This window comes from Bos taurus, chromosome 13, assembly GCF_002263795.3.
Source record: "Bos taurus isolate L1 Dominette 01449 registration number 42190680 breed Hereford chromosome 13, ARS-UCD2.0, whole genome shotgun sequence".
Classification (NCBI taxonomy): Eukaryota; Metazoa; Chordata; class Mammalia; order Artiodactyla; family Bovidae; genus Bos; species Bos taurus.
The window spans coordinates 29,526,627-29,552,475 of record NC_037340.1 but is presented as its reverse complement, the minus strand read 5'-3'; the positions used below and the strand labels follow the sequence as shown (position 1 = coordinate 29,552,475).

Genomic DNA, 25,849 nt, shown 5'->3' with positions numbered 1-25,849 from the left:
TTTAATGGCTAAGAGTACTACAACAGACTTTGATCAAAAACCCTGCAGTGATCACCAAATATTTTACAGTACAGAATTACAGCTAATACTGATATATGGTACTTCCTTTGTAACAAGGCTTAATTCTTTCACATACTTTTTACTCCTCACAACCACCCTATGAGGTAGGCACACTTACCATCTGCATTCACAAAGGAGAAGGCTAAGGCAGAGGGGTTAGTTCATTAGTAAGATGTGAAGCCAGAACTCAAACAAGACACTCAGGCACCCCAGGCCATGCTCTTAACCACTGTGCACTAAAGCCTCTCAAAAAAAGCATAAAAGTGGGTAAGATTAATTACACTGGCTGTTTGAGTTTTACTTCAAGAACTGTGATGTATAAGTGAAAAAAGTTTCAAAAATGCCAAGCTATATTATCACAAAAGAAACCCATGGCTAGCCACATTTCTTTAGGAATCCAGGACTTTGCAGTTTGTTTAAACTAACAGTAGAAACTGATTAAAAAAAAAAAAAAGTCTGCCTGAAGCTGGTCAAATACATTAAAAGCAGTCAAGTGTAGTTTCTGATTGGGGGATGTTAATGTTAACCACAGCAGTCTAAGCCCATTTCTTCAGTGTGTTTAGGGAAGACAGCACCAACCTCCTCGACTCATGAGAAGCACAGGAGGACACACGTAGGGCCTAAGACTTGCTCAAAGGTTATCAGCTCTAATTCTAAAATTCCTCTGCACTTCCAGGCAGAACTTAGCAAAATTGTTTAAGTACTTGGTGACTAATGCTCAAAAAATTTAAGCATCCATCTACCTTATGCTAAGTACAAAATGGTACTTTAATATTCAAATGCATGAGCCATGACAATAAAAAAACTTTCTTAAAAGTAATATTTAAAAGAATGGTATAAACCTTTGGTTAATCTCAGTAACAGGTACTCAGGAATGCATCAATAATTTTCTGCCCCTTTAGCTTTACTGAAAATGACAGTAAAATATTCAGAAATACAGCTAAGGCATAATAAAAGAAAACCAAACGCTAAACTACATTTATTTTGCTAAGAGAAACTGCTTAACTATGAGTAAGTGCAGTCTAGATTTTGTGCATATGTGGGGAAAAAACCCTGAGCTTACCAACTATGTGTCAGAATCCTTTTCTGTAGATACTGAAAACAGTGCTATCAATACAACATGAACAGTGGATTAATTTACAGCGTTAACTTGATTTAAATATTGTAAACTTGATCTAAATATTATCCTTGCATATTTGCTTGATATTGAGAGAAGAAATTCTGACAACTTAGGAAACAAGTAGCTAGATGTTGACTTAAAATAGTTAAAGCTCCTAACAGCTTCATTTAGTTTCTAGTATTTTACTGCTTAAGTTCAGCTTTTTTAACGACTCACGGTTAATGCGGGTATTTAAAATGTCAAAAGCTCATTACATTTCTATTATAATAAGGACCAAATGCAAGTTTACCGAAAATAGTCATTTTTCCCTTTGTTCTCCAGCTTTACATTTCTTTAACACAGAGTAGACAAGATCAAATAACTAGACAGTAAAACACTGACCAATGTTACAGCTTGAACCTGTGAGAATTATAATTCAAAGTAAGTCTGGCCCCTGGGGGCAGCTGTAAATTTGTGACTTTTTTTAAAAAAATCACTGACACCTTGTGACTTTTTTTTTAAATCAAGAAATGGCACTAAAAAAATATTTTTTTCTTTGACGCCTCCAAATTTTGGTATGCAGATATACTCCGAAGCTCCAAACATGTAAACAATTCACCCTGTACTATGAAAAAGCCAAGTCCTGTGACAGCAATATTAACAAAGTGCAGCTTCTCCCAAGAAGAGAAGTTAAGGATTAAGATGTGAAGTGCTGCATCCCTGAAGTCAGCTCAGTTTTACCCAAGGGCTCTGCGGGTCAGGAATACCAACAGCCAGACTCAGCTGCTGTTGCTGTCACGTTGGACACCATGTCCCAGGATCTGAGGGAGATGAAAATAGTTTTTTTCCCAACTTAGGTTTCACTATGTAGGAAAAAACAAACAACCCCCTCGCCCCAAACAATAAATATAGTCACTTCAGTCTTCAGAGTTCAAGTAATAAATGGTCTCGTAATTCAGACACACTTTGGCCAAGCCAAGTTTAGCTTTATCACATTAAAAAATTTCACGTATAAAATAAGTATCTGTTCAAAATATAGATCAGGTCTTAAGAAAGGCATGCAGGCCCTTTATTAATTATAAAAATTATTAAATTTAGTGGCAAGGAAATGTTAAAACTACCTGAAATTCAGAAGATGCAATGTTAATTATTGTGTGGAACATTATCATTACATACAGCTGCTCTAAAGAGATAATCTTGTTTTTACTGTGGAGACCAGAGGTATTCAGCAGAGATCGCCTGATTCATATTATCAAGAGGGTCCTATAAAGTGCTCCATCTCCCCTGCTTGGTGCTCCAAAAGACCCTCATGGCCCCATGCCCCATCCTTTCTAAGAAGTGCATCAGCCAGCCATTCTAGAATTTTAGGTAAACTTCAGATACCTCTCCTCTACAAGATTAAAAAATCTTTTACTGGTTCAGATATCCACTCCTCCTACTGGTCTAGATTGCTTCAAAGTATTAAATCAAGCTGTAATTAAATTTTTTTACATTTAATTTTAGACCTTAAATTTCTATATCATTAAGATACCAATGTTTTAATGAAAGTAGAAAATAGAGTATAATTCAGTATCACCTATTTGTCTCAAATACAAGTACAAAGAGTTGTTAAGTAGGTAAACAGGAATGACAATAACAAAAATAGAACTTGTGTATTTGTCCAATTCTAAATTCAAGGTATATGGCAAATTGAATGTTCAATCTTAGCAACTGTTACATCATCAGTTTAACACTTAAACACTGAAGGAGGCATTTCTCTATATTCACATAGACTTCCTGTTAAGTATATAGTTGTTGATTTGCAAACAGTTTTCCTTTCATGTTTGGTATCTAACCACTGAATATGTATATGTAGAATTAGTCTATGTGACCCCCACGTTCCTCTCTTCAAAAGGATCAGTAACGCATTTGGTCAATAGTCTGAAAGGTAAATTGTAAATCAACGTAGTGTATAATCTTGATAATATGAAAAGAGTCCAAAATACTTTTAAAATGTTAACATTAGAAAAAACACTATAATCGTCATAAGTTCTATTTCCTGAAAATTCAGTTGAGGTAACCTCTGCAAGTCACAGCTCCACATTTGCACACAGTTCTGGCCCTCTTTTTGGCTGGGCTGTGGTCAATAGAATCTGAAGATACATCTCCAGAACCTGGATACATAGAAAAAGAAATACAGGAGAAAGAGTTAAGACAATTCATAATGAGTTTCAAATTTTGTATCAGTTACAAGTAAGTGTGACTATTCAGAGACAAATCATTATGAAATGTCATGAAAGGACGGTGTAGGCTAGTCAGAGGTAAAGTGTTTGTTATTACCCAATGTTTATGAGGATGGATTTGTGAAATGATGAAACTTACTAGTAAAATTCAATATACAAGCATTTCATAAATTTCTTAAGAGCCATAAAGCAAGGTCAAATAGTAACAATATGTAAAGGGCATCATACTTAGAAAAACAGTAAGTGTTTTCTTTCCTAAGCAAAGAAGACAGTAAAGCACATAAAATTAAGTGTTCACAGGAAAGCAAAGAGAATTCAATGTTCTTTTTAAAAGCCAGATTCAAGTAGAAATGGAATAAGCTCATATATGATTTAATCATATTTTCAATCTTTTGAATATACATCTTAGTAAACATTCAGAAATGTAAGGCTGAAAATTTTTTAAATTCAAGTAATACTGAAAAAAGATCTTATAATAAATAAGCTTCTATGTGGAAGTTCTGAAAAAAGCAGGCAGCAATGTGATGTAAAGAAACAGCATTACTCAGCCCCCAAGGTCAGGCAGACCTGGATTCTAGCATTAGCTCTATCAGATTAGCTTTGTGCCCTTGATGGAAAAGACCAACTCTTATAGCCTTTTTTGCCCCTTTCTATTTAGTTAGTATTTAGTTTGGTTCAGATGTTCTAAAGTCTTCTACTCTAATTAGATTTTTCACACTGAAGTTCCATCAAAGAAACTATTTGAAAATCATACCTTTCATTTGATAATCAAAAGTGAGCTCTTCTCCAGCATTGATAGTTCTCGTGGAAAATAATGCTATTCGGGGAAGACGGGTATCGAGGTTATCAATGAAAACATTGAACACCTGAAGGTTTGGGTCACACTAAAAAGGAACATGAGATCCCACTTAAGTAAAAATGACATGAATAAGCTCTTCTATATGCTATGTAAAATCATTAATTTCCCAGAGTATTAGTGTTAAATTCTATGAGAAATTAAGTGGCTTACTGTTTAGAGGGTTTTGAGGCATGCACACTGAAAAAGTGTTCCCTTACAGAAAATTTCAGACATAAACCTAGAGAAAGTAAGTTCACATACATCCACTATGCAGCTTCAAGGACTATTAACGTTTTTGTCATTCTAGTTTCATCTAATCCCAACTTCTTGTTTCTGGAGAATTTTAATGCAAGTATTAGATAATATCATTTCACCTGTAAATATTTTAGTAAGGCATCTATATATTTTCTGCTTGTTTCTAAAGTTTTTAATATTTTTGGAGAATGTTTGACAGCAGTAACTAAAATCATGGGAAGTAAAACTGCAGATAAACAGGGACTACTGTATCAAAAGTTTATTGAAAAGCCTAGAAACAGTCAAAAAAGGCCCACACAGAACATCTAGAAATAGATTATTAAAAGTAAAAGATGCTCTAGTAAGGCTTAAAGAACTGCAGTAACTGTTCTTAAAATATCAAATCATGCAATTTCATATTGCATGGAGTTTCATTTCTTAAAACTTTTGATTGGAATTATTCATCATTTTGAGAACTCTACACTAAATTCTATAATATGCAAGAAAGATCCAGTGAATTATACTAAGAAATAAAAATGACTGTTTAACTGTCCTTGAATAGAGTAACTATTTTGAAAGCATTTTGATTTTATCATTAAGAAAAAATTAAATGTTTAAGCAAACCAGAAAACTAAAATGTCAGAAGGTCTCTGATATTTCAGTACTCATCATAAACTAGTTTCTTGGTATAAAACCCAATAAAAGATTATCATGGGCTACGTTCCTTCTATGGCCAACTGTAAGACTTACTCTGTGAGATACATTTTCCTTATATCTATAAAATGGAGACAATGCCAATCTAACAAGCCTAAAACTTTGTTATCCATTGAGCACTAAATAGGTGTCTAGTAACTCCTAACCTCCCTTATAGTTTTTATAGAGTGTAGTTTTTTAGAGTGTAAGTTTCTGGAGTTAAGGTTCTAACTGTATTTCTAAATTTGTTTCAAATAGGAATTGAGAATACTAGTTCATAATTTGGAAAAGTAGCCCTAAATACTTCAGTACTCAAGAAATCCTAAAATTTTATAAAAATGTTAACATGTTTACATTTTAAGAGAACACAGCAGTCTTTCTTTAGTCATACATCCTAAATTTAGCTGTATTAACATCTGTAACCCATAAAGCTGTGCTAATTCTTCAACATTTTACCTCTTTACTCCTCTGGTGATTAATTTCCTTCTCTATATGAGGATAATACCTATCTTATAAAGTTGTTGGAAAGTTTAAATGAAGTAATACATGTAAAGATTCTTAAAAGGGATAGTATTTGGTATGCACCTTGATGAATTTTCCTAAAAGAGCAGTAATACCAGGAATTAACAGAAAAGGCCCTTGTATAAAAATACTTTGGAAATAATGAAAAAGTATATAATTATCCCTCAAGTACAGAAAATCTTTTAAAACAGTACTAATTAGTCCTGTCTGTAGTAAGTGGTCCTAGTCCTGTCTATAATAAGTATCTCTTACACTGTGATTCACAAAATGAGACACATTTCCATATCGAGCTGCATCCACTGTGAATTCATCAGATTCATAGTCCAGATCAAAGAGATACGTGATTCCTTTGTTGTCATATAACTGGCCACGTCTCTCAGCTTCCTCACTGGTGATCACCTAAAAAGAAAAAACTGTATTATATAGCTGTTGCTGAACTGAAGAAACATTCATCCATAAATCTATTAATATATTAATGGCCTTCAAGTACATAAAAAGAAATAAAAGTGCCATCAAAATAAACATTTACCATAAACTATTCTAGAAAAACTAGATGAAAAGAGGTGGGGAAACGAGAGGAGAAAATGAGGGTGCTAAGTATGACTATTTAAATGAGAATTAGGACAACCCAACAATTATCAAGCTGAAATAGTATACTACTTTGGTTCTAATTTATTGATATGTTCAATATATCAATACAGGAGCTACATGATAGCTCTCTGTAGAACACACCAGAATGTAAAGAACTAAGTTTACAAGTAAGTATCTGTGCTCTAAAGCATAATTTTCCTATAATTAATCTGTGTGTAGTTACAAACAGAAATTAGTTGCAAATACAGGAGAGAAGGTATGTTAAATCCACAGTTAACTATGGCAAGTTTAGTTTTGTAGAACAGGTGGTTTTCATGAAATTCTGCAACTCATGACCATCATCTATACAGTTCCGCTCTGAAGAACACAGCTTCACCACATGCTCAGATTAAGAAACCAAAAATGTCTCAAGTGATTCATGGTGGCAACCAAATTCAGCTGCATTTATTAAACTCAAAAAGAGAATGATTTGATTATACAAGATCCAGTCTCCTGAATAAGTGATTTATAATAATCTGCCGTTGCCTAAAAATTTAAGGATCAAAATAGGGATGCAATTTAACCTGAGAATTCTGAGTGAATGCAGATACTTAAAGGTGATCCAATTCCAAACAACTTCTAAAATATCTGAGTTGACAACCCCAGATATGCAGTCACACTTGTATTTTTCTAGCCATAGCCTCTCCCACCATTCAGTCTGGGGAAGAATGGTGCAGGGGTCAAAATTCTAGAGCCTTGGTTTTGAATCTTGGTTCTTTGTTACTATTAAGTGACCCTGGGTGAGTTGCTTATTTTTCTCTGTGCCTCAGTTTCCTCCTGTATAATAACGGAGAGAATGCTACCATGTCATAGAGTTGTTGACAGAATTCATAAGTTAAAACACGAGGTACTTAGAATAGTATGCAGTGAATACTATCTTCTGTAGATCTACATTGCATGTATAAAAACAAATTTGCTTAGTATTTGGTAATTTAGAGAACAGTCTTTGTAGCTGAGTTACAAAGGATTCGGACGTTCCTTGCTGGCGGGTGCAATACATGTTTTTATGTATATTTTACAGTGCTTGCTCATAAAACGTCCATTTACTCTACAGTCTTTCCTACTGATACAAAACTGAGTTTTGCCGACTACACATAATCATATTTGGTCAAATGGATGAAGTGAATTACAATTTAACAGTTTCCGGAGCCCAGCCTGGTACTCTGTGATGACCTAGAGGGGTGGGATGTGGGGAGGGAGCCGCAAGAGGGAGGGGGTAGGGATACATATATATATATGATGGATTTGCGTTGTACAGCAGAAACCAACACAACATGGAAAAGCAATTTTCCTCCAATTAAAAAGTAACCACCCCTCTGCCCCCAAAGTTTCCAAGTCAGGATGTTTTTAGATCTGATTTTCAAAACTGTCTTAGGACTCTTGTGTAAAATAGCTGTCATATTTTCAAATTTACAAATGCCAGTTCAGTGACTATGACTGGGTATTTGTTGAAAGATGACTACTACATTTGTCATTATATATAATTTTTTGATTCATATTCAAGTTTATATTTTTAATGATGCCAGTGAACCCTTCTTTCAAACCTGAAATTTGTACATATTTGCAACGATAATATCAAAACATATCAAATGTTTGTCACAGAGGTTAAAAAGGCAACTTTTCAAAAGCATAAACCTTCCTTGTACATTATCTGCTATGAGAGAAGGTGAACGTACCTCTCCAACATATTCCATGACAAAACTCATTCTTTTAATCTTCACAAGGGTTTTTACACCCCAGCCACAGCCATTGCTAGTTCGAAAGATGCAAAGTGAATACTGTGTGCCTTTTTGTACGATCCTGTTGGGACAGTCGGGTCCACATTGACATCTTGAGTTGCACTCATAAATGGGGGTACCAGGTGGGATTTTAATTTGTTGATTTTTATTATAAGCCAAAAGAACTCCAGCTTCAGCAGGACAACATTTTTCAAAGAAGCAATCTGTGCATGAACAACCAAAGGTAGCTTCATTTACTAAGCTGATTCCAGGAGCTGGTTTGTATTCATTAATGTAGTAGAAGTCTGAAGGGGGCCCCTCTAAGTCCACAGTATTTTCAACAAAAATCATTCCTTTGTGAGTCTTCCTTCTGTTGAGTTCATCCTGCCATCTCTGCAGGGCTATCCTTTGTTTAGCCTTCTTTACAATGTATTCAGCAACAGCAGGTTTCAAGGCTCTGTGATTTTCTTTTAGAGTTATTGCTTTGCCTTTCTTTACCTGAGATAAATAATTATGCTTGTCATTAAAGAACTGCTGAAGTAGTAATGGGCACTTGAGATTTTGCAAAGGTTCCCAAGTATTTGTAGAATCTGGCCATCCTTTCCATTTTACAAGATAATATTCCATATCCTTAAAATATAAAAGAAAATGCAAATCAGATTATGACATATCCATTTATCAAAAATAATTTAATATCTTAAAGGGTATTCATTATTATTTTTCTTAAAAAAGTTCATAATACACAGTTACAGATTACTAGCAGATGAAATACAAATCATAAAATAAACCTGTTTTTCTTTACATTACATAAAATATGTACAGAAAACTTAGATATAGCATTATGTTTGACTGCAGGCAAAAGAGTCACACCTGGAGAAAGATAAAAGTAATGAAATTCATGAATATGTTACCAGTGATCAAGTTAAACAAAACAGTATTTATCTTTATATGGAAATAAGCTGTACCAAAATGAATTTATGACATAGGTCAGTGGCTTGCTTGGCCAGCACAGCTGCAGACACCACCCTCTAAGGTCTGTAATAACCGGTTCAATGGACATGAACTTGGGCAAACTCCAGGCGATAGTGAGGGACAGGGAGGCCTGGAGTGCTGCAGTCCATGGGATCACAAAGAGCTGGACGCGACTTGGTGACTGAACAAGGTCTATAATTTAATATTTTACGCTGGATATGAGGGTAGTTCTTTTTCATTAATGTCCAGGACACACCTCCCTAGATTTTCTAGAGTGAACTGTCTCCGTCATTCCTGGCCGCAGGTCACTACTGAATGTGGCTGGTCCAAACTGAGATGTGCTCTATGTAATAAACACTGCACTTCAAAGACTCAGCACAAAAATAATGTACACTATTTAATTTAAAAACATTGATTATACATGGAAATAATATTTGGGGTTAAATGTATTATTAAAAGAAGTTTCACCTGGTTCTTTCCATTTTGTTTAACACAGTTACAAGAAAAGTTTTTTTTAATTATAGTTGTCCTTTGGTATTCACCAGAGGATTGGTTTCAGGACCCCTCTCGGATAATAAAATCCACTATGCTCAAGTCCCAGATGTAAAATGGCATAGTATTTGCATACAACCTACTTGTATACTTTAAATCATCTCTGCTGCTGCTAAGTCGCTTCAGTTGTGTCCGACTCTGTGCGACCCCATAGACGGCAGCCCACCAGGCTCCCCCGTCCCTGGGATTCTCCAGGCAAGAACACTGGAGTGGGTTGCCATTTCCTTCTCCAAAGAAATCATCTCTAGATCTAATATAATGTGAATGCTATATAAATAGTTGCCAGCGCACGGCAAATCCAAGTTTTGCTTTGCAACTTTCTCTTTTTCAAATATTTTCTCTCTGAGGTTAGTTGCATCCTGTGGTGCAGAACCTGGGGATACAGAGGGCCGAGTGTATACACCTGTAGTTTGTATCATATTTCTATTGAACAGCACAATTCCAGAGACACTTGCCTGTGGCTGGATTAGGTGACAGGCCCTCAAAGCACCAAAGATCAAATATTTTGATTTATCCTTCAGACTGCTGTTGGTCACCATGGTACCTGAAATCCTGCTTTCTCACCCCAGGAGTCAGGCTGTGTCTTCTTCCGAATGCTGTATTAAGTTTCTCTTTAGAAACGTAGTCTAGTGTACGTGCGTGTGTGCTAAGTCGCTTCCACTGTGTCCGACTCTGTGCGACCCCATGGACTGTAGCCCGCCAGGCTCCTCTGTCCATGGGATTCTCCAGGCAAGAGTACTGGAGTGGGGTGCCATTTCCTCCTCCAGGGGATCTTCCCAACCCAGGGATGGAACCTGGGTCTCTCACATCTGCACTGGCAGGCAGAAGTCTAGTGTACATGCTGTACATAATAAATTATTCAAGTAACGTCTCGATTTTCTTTGTTCTCTAGAATAGCGAACATATACCTATGAGTGCTAGGGTAAAATGTCTTCTGAAATATAAAGTAATTAAACTGCATCCTATGGCTTTTAGTTAGCATTTTAATTCATAGATATTGATAAAAAAATTAACTGGGATACATTTGATTTCGCCTGAAATTTTAAATAGAGGTTTTATTATAAAATAAGGATGTCTTACTAGTTCTAGTTTATATGACCTGGCAGGTCCAGAAAATGTACTGAGGCATGATGGGGTGAGGAGCATTAAGGCAGCCTTGCAGGAGCTCACCTGGCTAGTCAGGGAGCTTATCTCCATGTTTTATTATATTCTACTCAATACACAATAATGCTTGTTAATGAAAAGAGCTCTACTTCTTTGTGAAATTGGTAAAAATGTTTAGTCAAAAAAAAAAGTGATTAAATTATGGCATGAACATATGCCCCAAAACTGTACTTCTATGAAAAATATATTATGATTCCAGGGCAGAAAAAGCCTAGACATATTGAAGTGTTAGTCAAACTGGCTCACTAAAACATAACATGGGTTTCTCCCTCCTGTCAGGTGACTACAATTTGCAATGTTGTTAGCAGATATATGCTCAATAACAATGAGGATGGTTTGGCACCATGTAACATTACCTATTCCCCTTAATTATAAATAAAAGTTACATTTTTCTGATTCCAAAATAAAACAGTGCAACCCTGGTCCTCTTTTTTTTTCCTACCATAGCCCTGAGTTATACACCAAAAGTTGCCAGCAAACAATGAAAGAAACACTAAAAACACTAAGCCACTGAAGTCCGCTTTCTAAATAATGCATTGTTCAATGATGAGTCATTTGCATTTTTAGTGATTATTTTGTATGTTAATTACATTGTATCTACTTAACTTATGGATGGTAAAGGTGCTTCTAAAGTATGAATGCAGTGTAAATACAAGTAACATTTTATTTCTATTTTGTAGATTTGTCTTACATTTTATAAGAATGAAAATTTTACTTTTTATATATATATCTCATTTTACTTTTTATATAAAAAATTTCCCTTTTTAAAAAATAAAATAATTTTATACAGAAATCAGTTTGACTTAAATGCAATGACTTCAATACCCTAAACTCTCAAATAAAAGTCAAAAATTTCTTAAGTCTCACAGGATGTCAATATCTTATTCAGACATGCAGTCAACTCTTGATTACCTATAAAAATGGAGTGGAGTCATAAAAATGATCCATTAATCACTCCTGTATAATTTGGAATGCATCACATGAAATTTTTTCTTCAAGACATTTTCCCCCACTATATTTGGCTTAGGTTAAATTCATTCAAATATCTTAGTGTCTATAATGAGCATATGGAAGTTCAGTCACTAGGGGGCGGGATGAGATGTAAGACAGTATTAGCCTTTAAGTGTAAAATCTCATTGGGAAAGGAAGGCAGTAGTATGTAAAATAAAGAGCGATGCAAGGTGGCACAACTTTAAAGGCCAAAAAAAGTAAGACAATAAATACCACTAAAACATAAAGAAGGAAATCAATATAGGTCAATGAGAAAAAGGCACAGGAAGCAGAACAAACTACGCTGTGAAAGACTGATAGCGTTTGTTGGGCAGGGCACAGGGCAGGCAGGATGAGAAACACAAGCGAAGCTTGGAGCTAAGATTTGCATGAAGTATCCAGAAAACAGTGAAGAGACAGATTTAGCTAGCTTTGAGGTTGAGAACACTGAAGCGAGAGATTAAACTGCAACAGCAAGGGAAGAGCAAATTTGGGACAGCCTTGAATACCTGACTGAGGCATCAGAGCTTTATTGTAGGCTAATGGTTTTAACAACTCAGAAACCACGGTGTTTCTGTAGGAAGTGTCATTCAAAATAAATATTTAATTTTATCGTGTCTATTAGAACATTTTACCAATCTTCCAACTGTCAAGCCAATTCAGTCCTCATCTGACTTCCTTAGGCTTTGATATCATAGTTCTCTCTTCATTTTTGTTCCTTCTCTGCCTTCTTTGCTGAGATCTCTGCTCATCACTTAAAACAATGTAGTCACTCAGGATTCTGTCCTTGGTCCCTTTTCACACTAAAGTGTTTGTCTCTTTTGAGAATCTCCAGAGAGCTACAGACTTTCCCCTATCAAAAGTTACATGTATGATACAATGGGTAATTTCAGGATATTTGGATTCTAGTCTAAGAATTCTTCCTCTAAATGTTCTCTCTGGGCAACCTCATTACTCCAACGGTTTTAACTGTACGCTGACACTCCCAGAATTTGAGCTGCAACCCCATGGAGTCAGTGACCTACTAGATGTCCTGTAGGTTCTTAATCTACCCACAGGGAACTCACCACTGCTGTTCCTAAGCAGTTCCCCTCTGTATTCTCATCAAAGCAGCCTTAACCTCCTCTACCTGGTCACACAAGCTGCAAATCAGGAGGTCAATCTCATGTCTTTCTTCCCTTCAATCCCCCATCAGCAAGCTTCCTTAGATCCTTTCACCCATCTCTATTAACATAATGCTATTTACTTCAAGCCTTCAGTCTTGCCCAGATTATGGCACTGATCTCCTACTGGTTTCCCTGCCTCCAGACTAACAACAATCCATCTATCCTTCTCTACTAAAGTGTAGATTTTTAATAAAAACAAAAAGCACCCCCCCACCACAGTACCAGTCATTCTGTTATTTTCTTGCTTAAAATTTTTAATGGCTTCCCCACTGCCTAAAGAATTAAACTCAAACTTCCAATTATAACAACAATTATTCTTGACTGGGTCTTTGATGCTCCCCTGACTCAGTGTTCCAATATGGCCCCATTCACATACCACCCTCTAGCCACACTGAACTGCTGTCTTCCTACCTTTATGTTGCTCTGCTCACACAGTTATTTCTAGTTAGAATGTCTGCTTCCATTTGTCTACTGAACACCTATTTCAGTCTCATCTTTTCTGTGCAGAAAAACTCACCCATTTTTAAAACTCAGCTCAAATGTCATCTCTCCTGTGGAGTCTTCCTTGCCACTCTTGCCCAAGGTGGACTGATTATTGCCAACTTGAGTTCCCATTTCTAATAGAAACTATTGGGTTAGCCAAAAAGTTCGTTTGGGTTTTCTGTACAATCTGATGGAAGAACCCAAACAAATATTTTGGCCAAATCAATATTGGCCAACTCATTTGCAGGAGGGTAGCAATCTTATTCCTGGTAGCCCTAGCACCAAGCAGAATTCCCCACTATGTCCTAGGCACTTACTAAACGTTTCTGAATGTGTAACAAAAACTGTGACTACTAATATGTATGCAGTATTAAAAAATCACAATAGTAACCATATGAATCCTTAAAAGAAATACAAGCTGTTCAACTTAACCTGAAGATAACAATTCATGGTTGTTTTTTTTTTTTAATGTCTGTTAGTATCTGTTACCTGTAGCCAGTAAGAGGTAGCAAGCACAAACTCTTTAAAATGCATATATGTGGGAGCACAAAAAAGAAAAACAATTAAAATCTACCTCTCATTAGCTAATTTTCCCCTGCAAGTTTTGAGATCATAATATTCAATATTAATGGTAGAAGAGCTGCTGCTGCTAAGTCGCTTCAGTCATGTCCGACTCTGTGCGACCCCATAGACGGCAGCCCACCAGGCTCCCCCGTCCCTGGGATTGTCCAGGCAAGAATACTGGAGTGGGTTGCCATTTCCTTCTCCAATGCATGAAAGTGAAAAGTGAAAGTGAAGTTGCTCAGTCGTGCCCGACTCTTAGCGACCCCAGGGACTGCAGCCCACCAGGCTCCTCCGTCCATGGGATTTTCCAGGCAAGAGAACTGGAGTGGGGTGCCACTGGTAGAAGAGCATGAATCTGAATACGAAAATCACAGTTACATGGGAACACAGTTTGAGAATTATTCTGGTCAATGGAAAGTCACTGGATTTTCGCACCACTAATTGAGAGAGTGTACGTATTGTGAGGAATGGGTTAGAGGCCCAAAACTGACACAAATGAATAACATGACCCTGGAAAAGTCCTTCTTGGAGCTCTATTTTCCTGACCTCTACAATTTAGGTTTTAGTCTAATGATTTCTATTATTCCATTTCTTAACAAACCACCCTAATTGCAGTTGTCTTTAAGGAATATGACTATGGTGAAATGTGGATATTTTGTTAATATGTGTCATTCAGTCTAGTGCTAGTCCTAGAGACAGAGAATGACCTGGAAACTTTAAGAAGTCAAACCTTTAGGTAATATTTCTTTAATATTTGATTCCTAAGGACTTCTTCACTGATGAGCTGAGTTTGTCAATAAAGAGCACCCAGTTTTGTCACAAATTTTTCTGCATGAAGGGGCAACAATGGCAAACACGTGGCATTAAAAAAAAAAATCACATAGCACCGAGACTCCAGTTCACAGCCTTTGAGTTCCACTGGACCCCAGCAGGAGCCCATCTTGGTAACTGTCCCGTTGTTCCCCCAGCTGGTATTCCTTCCCCGTCCTGAGTTGGCTATTCCAGACCTTCTCCATTTTCTTCCAGGTCCCTATCCCCCGCCTCCCCCCTAGTATTTTTGGGAGCACACAGCCCTGACTTTCGACTTTCCATCCTTCCATGGACGTGGAACTAGAGACGAAGGGGACCAAGGATACGGCAGGAGAGGTGCCCTTCCTCCATCAATGCCTTCCCTCTCCTGTCTCTTCAGTTTCTTGCTCTCTCCTGATTTTCACTAGCATCTGACTCTCCCTTAATTTTTTAAAAGCAAAATTAAACCTCCTTTGAGATATAAATGCTTGAATAAAGAGGGGACCTCTAAAAGATATGATAAATTACTAAAAGTTTAGAGATCAGAGACTAAGGTCAAGGAGTGGAAGATTTTTTTTTTCAGTATAAAATGCTTTATAACATTCAATTTTAAAATTCACATTATCTAGTCAGATATTTTTTTAAATTAAATTATCAATACTCTTAGACCCTACACATCCATATTTGAAAGTGAGAGTTCTTGAAGAGTTGCCCACGCTACTTGACCTTACTTTCTCATTTCCAACTTATTCTTTAATTCATTCTATTTTGGCTTCTTCTATCCAAACCACAGAAATGCTCTCAGGGCATCAGCGACCTGTCCACTACTCAGTCCAGAGGGTAACGTTCTACTTCTGCTTTGACCCCGCTGGTCATGACTCTGTCTTGCTGACAAGAACTGCTCCTCAGGCTTCCGTGGTTTACTCTTCTGATTCTCCTACCTTTCTTGCCAGGTTGTGCCTGTCCTTGGACAGCTCTTCCCTGTGAGTACCCCTTCCTGTTCCTCGATCTTGGCTCATCTCCCATTTTTTTTTGCGTGGATTACTGTAATGGGCCTCTTATCCTTTCAATCCACTCATTGTGCAACAGCCCCCTTCCTGACCCCTCTCTCCCATGTTACTCCCCTAATCAGAACTTAGAGTCAAAAATTCCTCTCTCTGTCTACAAGAAGTGGCACTTTCTGGGCCCTGCCCCATCCTTCCAGCCGCATTTCAATCCTTCTGGCTTATTATGTTCCATCCATACTTCAAAGTCTTTGCAGGAGTCAGGCTCTCTTCCGACTCAGGACCTTTCCCCATTATCTCTACACCCTTTAGTACTAAGTCTGAAATCAGTTCCTCATGGACACCTGCCTATTCTCTCCAGGATGAGTTACAGCCTTCTGTTACACTAGCCTCATCTCAACTATTATTCGGTTCTTGGTACAGTGATAGTTAAGGTTTTCCTACATTCACCAAAAGGCAAACTCCATGACATCAGGGACCATACTTCTGTGTCATTCACCACTGAGATTGCTAGTGCCCAGGGTGTGACATGATAGGTGGTAGAAGACTGGAGAAATATCTGTGGGTTAATGAAGGGGTAAGTGTACCCAGTCCCGGGGCTTCAGTCCCCATTCTTCCACCAATCACTTCAAGGGCCATGGCACCAGTCAGTTCTCACTCTTGATTTAAAGCCACATTTCCAACCACCTGTCTTCTTCAAGTTGGCTTAGAGGGTCAAGAGTCTGCCTGCAATGTGGGACACCTGGGTCTGATCCCTGAGTTGGGAAGATCCCCTGGAGAAGGAAATGGCAACCCACTCCAGTACTCTTGCCTGGAAAATCCTGTGGTCGGAGGAGCCTGGTAGGCTACAGTCCATGAGATCGCAGAGTTGGACACGACTGACCGACTTCACTTCACTTCACTTCCAACCACCTACTGGTTCAGCTCACATTTAAATGTTCTCAACCTTCTTCTCCAACCTCAATCTGGCCCCCTATCCTACTCCTCCTTATACTAAGCCTCATCTTCCTGTATTCCTGGGTCTTGGTGAACAGGACTACCACCAACACCACTGCAAGCTTTCCAGTGCTGGATCCCCAGCCAACACCTTGACTGCTAAACCACAGACTGAAATTTTACATCCTTGATAATTAAGCAAATCATCTACTTCTTTTCATCTTGATTGTTACTACTTTAGTTCAAACACAATCACTTCTCGCCTACATTACAACAGCCTTTCAGAACATGTAAGCTGTACATGTGTCATTTCCCTTCCTGCTAATCCGCTCTCTCCCTCACTGAGAAGAGAAAACCCTCTGAATATAGTGTCACTTTTTAGAACCAGATGATGCTCTCTGCAGTAGGATGGCTGGAGTTCCTTCACTTGTCTCTCACCATCTCCAAATCCCAGATCCTTCCCCTCCATTCTCTGTACTAAAGCCTTAAGGAAAGACTCCATTCAGTGTTACGAGGTCCCAGCTGGATGTTATCTGTTCCAGGAAGCCTTCTCTGAGTCAGCCTAGGCCTTCCTCCCATCAATCGCGTCAGGATGTCTGTCTTAGCGCTTACTAGTCTATACAGCATTGGATGGTTTACTCATCAATCTTGTTCACTGGGCTGTGAGTTCCTTAAGATTCGGGACCATTTCTCATTAATTTTTATGTTCCCATTGCCTAATGTAGCACCTGATACAAAGAAGAATCTCAAATGTTTACTGAGTGAGACTACAGAAAGATGAATCGGCAGACATCAGTCAGTAAATTGGTGCTGTCATTTAAGCATGAAGCTATGAAGACATGGTCCAAAGGTCATTGTGAGGACTGGAGAAACCACTGACATAAAAAACCAATTCATCAACCATGAACTAAATACCCACTGTGTACTACGGTTTATAGTAAGACATAGTCTTGGCCCTCAAATCGTTGATAGTTAAGCAGGGAAGGTATGAAACAAAGCCACAAAATGGGAAAAGTTTTAGAATAATGACAAAAACAGTGCTTATCCTGAACATAAAGAAAGTAATTTTGCTGAGATGAGCAAGGAAGGAGCCTCTGTGGTTGGTGTAACCTTTCAGCTGAACTTTGCAGGCATGCAGGATTTTGCAAAGGAGAGAAGAAAAACAATGTTTCGGAGAGAGAAGTGGATGAGAAAAGTCAAAAGGCACCAAGGTGCATGATGTGTTCAGGAATTAGAATATAAGCTCTGTCTGTTGTTAAGCTAAATTCTCAATGCTCAGAAGACTGCTCAGCTCATACTACACATTCAGTAAGCCTTAGCTACATGGAAGAACTTTCTAGCATATCAGTGCGGTTGGGAAGTAGGATATGTTACAGGAGATGAAGCTGGGAAGGGGTTTGGAGGCCCGATGACAGAAAACATCAGTCCAAAGGGACTCAGCTTAGATTGGCAGACACCAGGTAGCCACTGAAAGGGCTAAAGGAAGGTCCTAGTGCAATCAGAGCTGTGTTTCAGAAACTAATGACTCTGAAGAATATGCTGCTGAACAATCTCTTTTATGAGTTAAATGGAGGGGAATATTTAAGAAAAGGACAGGGTCATAAAATCTCTCACCTGCCCTGACTGTAAGACAGAGAGACACAGACAGAAAAGGTAGAAATATACTGAAGTAATACTGGCTTACAGACTCAATAACCTGTGTTAGGCAGAAGAAGTGAGGGATATAAGTGGGCTGTCGAGGACATACGTGCAGGAAGCGTGCTTATTCCAAAGTAAGAATCCAAAAGGAGAAGGTTGAAGGACAGCAAAAGTTACCCAAACTGAACTGTAAGACTAAGAATTCTGAATAAGAAAAAAGATTGGCAGCTCCTTCAATGTAAGCACAGATTCCTTGGTAATTAACTCTGTATTAAAGTGGATCAGGAATTAACAGCAAAAGACAGAGACATATGGTCTCTAAGAGGTAGAGACCATATAATCAGATGACCTATTAGATTTAGAGGGTAGGGAGAAAAGAAGAATTTATAAGGATAGGTCACTGTGAAGATTATAATTCGATGAAGCTAGACAGGGGACACTAGATCAGGATGCAGGTTTGATGGGGAAAATGGGTATAGATTTGAATATGTTCAGTGTGGTTACCTAGAAACTGGGTGCCCAGTTTGAAATGAAGCTCAGAAAGAACACAATGCCTCACAGAGATTTGAGGGTCACTAATACTTTTGCCTGGAAAATCTCATGGACGGAGGAGCCTGATAGGCTGCAGTCCATGGGGTCGAGAAGAGTCAGACAAGACTGAGTGACTTCACTTTCACTTTCCACTTTCATGCACTGAAGAAGGAAATGGCAACCCCCTCCAGTGTTCTTGCCTGGAGAATCCCAAGGACAGGAGCCTGGTGGGCTGCCGTCTCTGGGGTTGCACAGAGTCGGACACGACTGAAGTGACTTAGCAGCAGCAGCAGCCAAATCAATGTAAGTAGAGACCACCAAGAAGAGGCCGTCCACAGAGCAGATTCCAGGTGAGAAGAGGGCCGAGGAGAGCGCCTTGATGAGTACGTATCGACATTTCAGAGGAAGGACAGGCAAGAGACAGCAAAGGAGCTTCAGACAGAACGTTAAGAAAAACTGGTGGTGGAAAGAGTGGAGATTGAGGTGAGAAACCATGACAGCACATGCTGCTCCCACATGACAACCACGGTCAGTCTGCTAACAGAAACCCTATGAGGTGGTACTGTCCATTCATCTCAGGGAAGAAACTGAAGGAAAGAGAACCAGGTAATATATTGAAGGTCATGCAACTAGTACATGGAAGAGGCGGAATCTGAACCCAGGCAGTCTCTCCAGGACAAGAGGTTCAAGGAAGAAAGAGTAGCCAACAGGGTAGGATGTTGCAAAGAAGGAGAACAGATCTGAGGTCCTCAAATGTGGCAATTAGGAGGTCACTGATAGGAGCATAAATCAAAATGGAGTGGGTTAAAAAGTAAGACGGGAAACAACAAGCAAGCTACAGCACAAACTTTTTGCAATCTGTGTATCTGATAAGGGACTATCTAGAATATACAAAGAACTAGTACAACTCAGTAAGAAAAAGACAACCCAATTCAAAAAAAGTAGGTAGGGACCTCCTTGGTGATACGGTGCTGAAGAATCAGCCTACCGATGAAGGGAACACAGATTCCATCCCTGGTCCGAGAAGACCCTACATGCACGGGGCCACTAAGCCCGTGCACCGTTAACCCTGAACCTGTGCCCTAGAGCCTGGCTCCACGACAAGAGAAGCCACCACAGTGAGAAGCCTACGCACCTCAACTAGAGTAGCCCCTGCTCACCACAACTAGAGAAAGCCTGCACAGCAACGAAGACTCAGTGCAGCCAAAAAGAAATAATAAATTTTAAAACCTTTAAAAAATAGGTAAAGGATCTGCATAGATAGTTCTCTAAAGAAGATACACAAATGGCTATCAGCACTGGAGCAGATGTTCAGCATCATTAGCCATCAGAGAAATGCAAATCGAAAGAACGAGATGCTCCACACCCACTAGGACAGCTATAATCAAAGTCAGATAACAGGTATTGGTGAAGATGTGGAGAAATCAAAACCTTCATACACTGGTGGTGGGAATGTAAAATGGTGAGGTCACTTTGGAAAACAGTTTGGCAGTTCCTCAGATGGTTAGACCACAGAGGTACCATATGACCCAACAGCTCATCTCCTAGGTATATACCCAAGAGAAACAAAAACATGCCCACAGCAAGACTTGCACGTGAATGTTCATAACTTTATCTATAACAGCCCCCAGACAGAAACAACCCAAATGTCCATGAAGTAATGAAAAGATGAATCAAATGTGCTATGTCCATATAATGACATATTTGGCAATAAAAAAGGTACTGATATATGCTACAGTATGAAAGAACCTTGAAAATACTATGCTAAGTGCAAGAAGCCAATCATAAAGGACCACATACATACTATATGATTCCATGTACATGAAATGTCCAAATAGGGACATCTGTTGAGACAGAAAGTAGACTAGTGGTTGCTGAGGGTTAATGGGAAAAAGATCTGGAGAGGTTTGGGGAGTGATGGCTAAGCAGTATGGGGTTTCTTTTTAGGTTAATGAAAATGTGCAACCACTGCTACAACTAATTTTAGAATAATTCTGTGAGTGTGCAAAAAGCTTTGAATTGTACAGCTTCAACTGGTGAATTGTAGGGTATGTGAATCATATATCAATAAAGCTGTATTTAAAAGTTGATGGGAAATGAAGAAGAAGGAAAAGATAGGAAATGCTTGAGTGGGGATGCAAGATCAAAGAAAGATTAGGGAAAATCTGATTTATCGATTAAGATAAACCAGTGGAAAAATAGCACTTGATTAAAAAAAAGACATCAAAGATTAAGCAAAGTTCTGAAAGGGATGGGCAGGGGAAAAAAAAGAAAAATAGGTGCAACCTCTGAACAAAGATAACTGATGTGAAGTAAGTTGAGAGTTCATACTTGAAGGATCCAAAGAGGTAGAAGTCTGCAGCTGAGAGGGTGAGGGACAGAGTAAGAAGTCCAGAAAAGTTATAATTGGGAAAACTGATGACAAGAATGGAAGAAGCAAGCGAAAGATAAAAGGCTTGTCCAGTGGAACTGAGCAGTGTGAGAACAGAAATAATATATAATGGAGCCACGAAGTGTGATTGTATGACCCCTGCAGCTATACTAGCCAGGCAAGAGTTTAGAAACTGAAATGGCAGAGGACTGGGCTGTTTGGGGGTTGAACTACAACCCTGAGTACAGAGAGCGCTGACAGTGTAGGTAAAATTTTGTTGTTGTTTAGTTGCTAGGTAGGTGAAATGCTTCATCACAACATTCCACTGAGTGAGGAAGCCAGTGAGACCAAAAGAAGATGGATGTTTCAAAGGAAGAATTTGATTTAATGGCAGAATCCATATGGAAGATGAAAGAGAAGGAAAACAAGGAAACAGGATTTGATTCATTCATCCAGAACTGACAGATGAACAACCAGAGTTCTTACAGAATAGGTAGGCAATGGAGAGATGAATTACTCGAAAGTATATGGTAAAGTTTAGATTGTAAGAGCTTCTTGAAGAACCCTGTCATTTTCAAGAGAAACAGAAACACAGGGAGGCCCAGGGAAGTTAAATGACTTTTCTGGAATCACAAGGTACTAGACAAAGGCTAGAAATGACTGAACTCCAGGCTGCCCTACTGCACAACAAAACCTGATTGCTATCTGGAGTTTGACAGGACGGTAGGAAATACAAATGGTGATGCTTCTTGAGATTTGGTAACATTAAAATTGGCTTGAATTTCTAGGTTAATCTCAGGTGATAGTGGGGAAATATGATTCAGGAACAAAACGAATGACAGGAGAAGCCAATCTGAGCTAAAACATTTGCTCTGGTAATCCACATGGAGATAATCAAGAGTTGGATGTACAATGACATAAGTACCTTGAAATATTTGAATGTAAGAACATTTTATGCTTCAAAATCCTTTCAATGTTAGTTGGCAAAACAGATGACAGGACATATAAATTTATCATGGCTAAGAATTGTAACCATTAAGAAGAGCTTTGTTTACTTTTAAGGTTATTTTTATGCTACAGAAATATGAAATACTAAAGGGAGGTCTGATTAGGTCTTTTTTAAGGGTCTAGATATTTGCCTTACCTTTACTACCTTGTAGTCACACAAGTATTCCACCTCATAATTGTTTAGATTCCTTTTGGTGATTCCAATCGATTTACATGTGAGCTTTTCTTTTCTACATAATTCCTGAAGAGTATCAAGTGAAACTAGGCAAGGCACACACCAAGCTACAATAAGAAAATAGAATTCTTTACTAATGAAATAGCTACTCAATTAAAATAAAACAAAACAAAAAATCTTGACTTCTATATCCCCACCCTTCAACTGGCAATTTTATAAGACTAAAAATTCAAGAAACCATTTACATGTCTAAGAAAATTTAACCACCGAAGAACTATTTTAGTAAATATTTCTTCCTGGATTTTCTCATGTGTCTCTGCCCTACTATATCAATTTCCACTAAGCCACCTGAACAAAATGTTTCATGTCTATAAGCTTTCATAAGATTACACATAGATAGGCTGGGATAGTATTTTTAACTTTTCATTGTATTCTATATAGAACTGCTGTTTTAGTCAAATGTAGACCTCAAGCACAAAATTATTAGTTAGAGATACATCTTAAATATATTCAAAAATAATCTTACATTGTTAAAAAGTAATTTTCCCTTTCTCTTTGTCCAGCAATAAGAACTGAAATCTAATTCTATAGTTATATACTCGTGACATCATATGATCCACTTTTCCTATTTGAGAAGGTTGTATGAAATTTTAACTTCAATTTTGCCCATGCAGCAATGTAGTTTAGCAAGGTAAATTAACCCAAGGGCTACAATTAAATAATGAAGAGTATATTGAGTTTTGTAATACTCACTTCCTGTATTGTTTTCAAAGCCAAGGATGACAATACAGAGTATTCAATTTACACCAAGCCTGAAGAAAATTACATACACTCATCATCAACCTTTTAGAAGCCAGTAACAGTGCTGTGGAAGAGTCTACCCTCAAATTCCTATTAAGAGTATGCCACCACACTGCATTAAAAACAGGTTAACACAGAGTGGTGATCCACCGGCTAAGACTCCAAGCTCCCAATACAGGGGCCCAGATTCACTCCTGGTCAGGGAACTAGATCCCATACGCTGCATCTAAGACAGAAGATTGGTGTATCTCCAACTAAGACCTGGCACAGCCAAATTAAGTAAATAAATATATTTTTTTAAATAGGTTAACACAAACTGACGTTTAGAAACACAGAATAAACTTGGCTTTCCGGCTAGTGCCACGAGAAGCACCAGAGAGGATCAAGGGTCCTCTGTTCCAGCCCCCGCGAGGCCCCCTAGCTACATGACTTGAGGGAGGTTTCCATCTTTCCGGGATTCAGCTTCACTGAAAAAAATGTGAGGGCTGGAGTAAACTGGGAGTAAACCAAACAAAACCCATCAGTAAACGCACGCTTTACTTGGCAGCTCTCCAAGGTAGCTGTGATAACCTTTTGGGTTTGGAGGTAATTTCCCAGGAAGAGAGAAGAGCTGTTCCTAGTATACCCGTTCCTCGCCCTCCCAAATTCACCCAGGGGTCTCATGATCAGAAAACCTGAAATATGATTTCCAGCCGCCCCACCCCCCAAAAAAGAACTCAGTTCTAGATCAAGAAAGTGAAATGTATTTTCCCCCCAAAAATTTGAGGGGTGGTTTGGGGGTAGGGGAGTAGTGGAAATACAAACCACCCCTTATATCCATCCCTTCCATTTAAAAAGCCTCAGATGTTTTGTGTAGAGTTAACCTCGTTATGCTGATTACCTGGACTTTCTACCCAAGGTGTAATCTGTCTGCTGTTCCTACCAATTTCACTTAGTGCAAGTAACAGAAGAATTCAAGACGCAACCCTCCACGGAAATGCTAGTTTTGAGAGTAAGAAAACTTGGAACACACGACAGCGCAACCCCCCTGGTAACCAATCTGTCTCTAATAATGTAGAAAGAGAATTCACTGGGAAGAGTAAACATTTCATGACCACCACAAAAACTTGACACTAGAAGTTCACACTAACCCCTAGCGGAGGAAAAGTTGGGCGATAATGAGTCCATAATCCAAGCGGAGAGGCGCAGTGCTGGAAAACACCTTTCCGATTCAGAAGGCATTGAAAGTTCCAGTCTTGGAGCGCGCGCACAAACACACGTTCAGCACCGAATTCTTTGGCGACCACAGAAATAGCACGCAAGTTCCCTCCCGGCGGGGATGACGATTCCCGTGAGCCAGAGGCTAACGCCTCCAGTACCCACTTAGTGGGACTTCCTCCAAAGGGTCCTCCCCGTACGTCCGAATCGGGGTACATCCTCACTCATTTCCTTTCTTAGCCTTCACACCTCTCAGCCCCGACCTCTCTCCGCTCCTCCGACACTGAGGTCACACCCACACCACCGGGATCCTCCTGCTCCCAGTTCCAAAACCAGCCCGACCGCAAACGTCCCGCTCAAACCATCACAAAGGAGTCGCGCCCCCCTCGTGTCCACGGACCTCGAGGCGCGCAAGGATCCGCCGTAGCCACCCGCATGCCCCCAAACAGCGGACGGGAGGGGTGGGGTTTCTGGGCCGGCCAGCGGCGGGGGCTGGGCCGCCGGGTCCGTGGGACGGCAGCGGAGGGCGGGGGCCGGGCCTCGCGAGGGCCAGGCGCGGGAAGAGATTGCGGGCAGCGGGCGGGCCGAGCCGCGAGGAGGGTCAGGGGCCGGGGGCAGGGAGGAGCCCTCGGCGCGCGTCTGGGGGCCGCAGTGTCAGCCGCGCGGAAGGCGGTGTCTCGCCGCGTCGAGTTGCGGCCGGCCCGCGCGTTCCGACCCCGCTTCCCGGGCCTCGGGAGTTTGCCCGGCGGACAGGGGACAGTGCGGGGCGCCGCTCTCCAGCCCTCACCTCCTGGCGCCTCGGCCCCGGCCGCCGCCATCTTGAGGAGCTTTCATTCAAACTGGCGCGGTCTGACGGGATAGCTCAGTTGGCCCAACGCCCCGCCCCCGCACAGCCCGCGCGGAACTCGGGAGCCCGGGCGGGGGCCTAGAACCCGCGAGGCGTCCTGACGTCAGCGGCGGCCGTCCCAGCCGCGGCGGCGAGTGCGCCTGCGCCCCACGTCTTTCGCGGGGACCGCGCGGACAGGGGCGGGGCAAGCGGTCGGAATCTGGGAGCGCTCGCTTAGGTGAGCGGCCACCTGCCCTGGCCTGGTTGGCTGACCGCCTAGTTCAGGGAACGGGCATCAGTCAGGCTTTCCTACAGTAATTATTTCTTCTGCCTGGGCGCTGGGTGTGCAATGTGCAGAATTCCAAGCGCAATGTACGTTTTTTCCCCTCATAATTGTTCCTCAGCCACCTGAGCCCAACAAACCCTTGTTTCCTTCTAGGCTCTGCCTCTAGATCACACGTTCCCAAAATTGGCTATACATGGGGACCCCTTGGAGGTTTTGTTTTTTGTTTCACTCTCGGAGATTCAATAGGAATGGGGTGTAACGGGGACGTTGGAATTTTTAAAGCTCCCCAGGTGATTCTCAGTGTGCAATTTGAAACCACTGGTCTAGATCAGTGCTTCTCACACCTGAAAGGGCATAGGAGTCATCTGGACATCTTGTTA

The 25,849-nt window shown here is 39.9% G+C and overlaps 1 protein-coding gene across 3 annotated transcripts; it reads right to left on the bottom strand.

Annotated features, from left to right (window-relative positions):
* Positions 1-2,199: 2,199 nt before the first annotated feature.
* Positions 2,200-25,198, bottom strand: SUV39H2 (SUV39H2 histone lysine methyltransferase). Of its 3 annotated transcripts, none has more exons than XM_025000736.2 (6): positions 24,758-25,198; positions 22,321-22,466; positions 7,975-8,646; positions 5,921-6,067; positions 4,136-4,265; positions 2,200-3,312 (listed from the first exon to the last, which is right to left on the bottom strand). In XM_025000736.2, exons 1-6 carry the CDS (start codon positions 25,173-25,175, stop codon positions 3,206-3,208), a joined length of 1,620 nt encoding a protein of 539 aa, XP_024856504.1. In that variant the 5' UTR covers positions 25,176-25,198; the 3' UTR covers positions 2,200-3,205. The 3 variants fall into 3 exon arrangements, with proteins under 3 accessions (XP_024856504.1, XP_024856505.1, NP_001032556.1); XM_025000737.2 differs by lacking the exon at positions 24,758-25,198 and adding an exon at positions 24,291-24,737; NM_001037479.2 differs by having other exon boundaries at positions 2,682-3,312; positions 25,145-25,198.
* Positions 25,199-25,849: the final 651 nt, after the last annotated feature.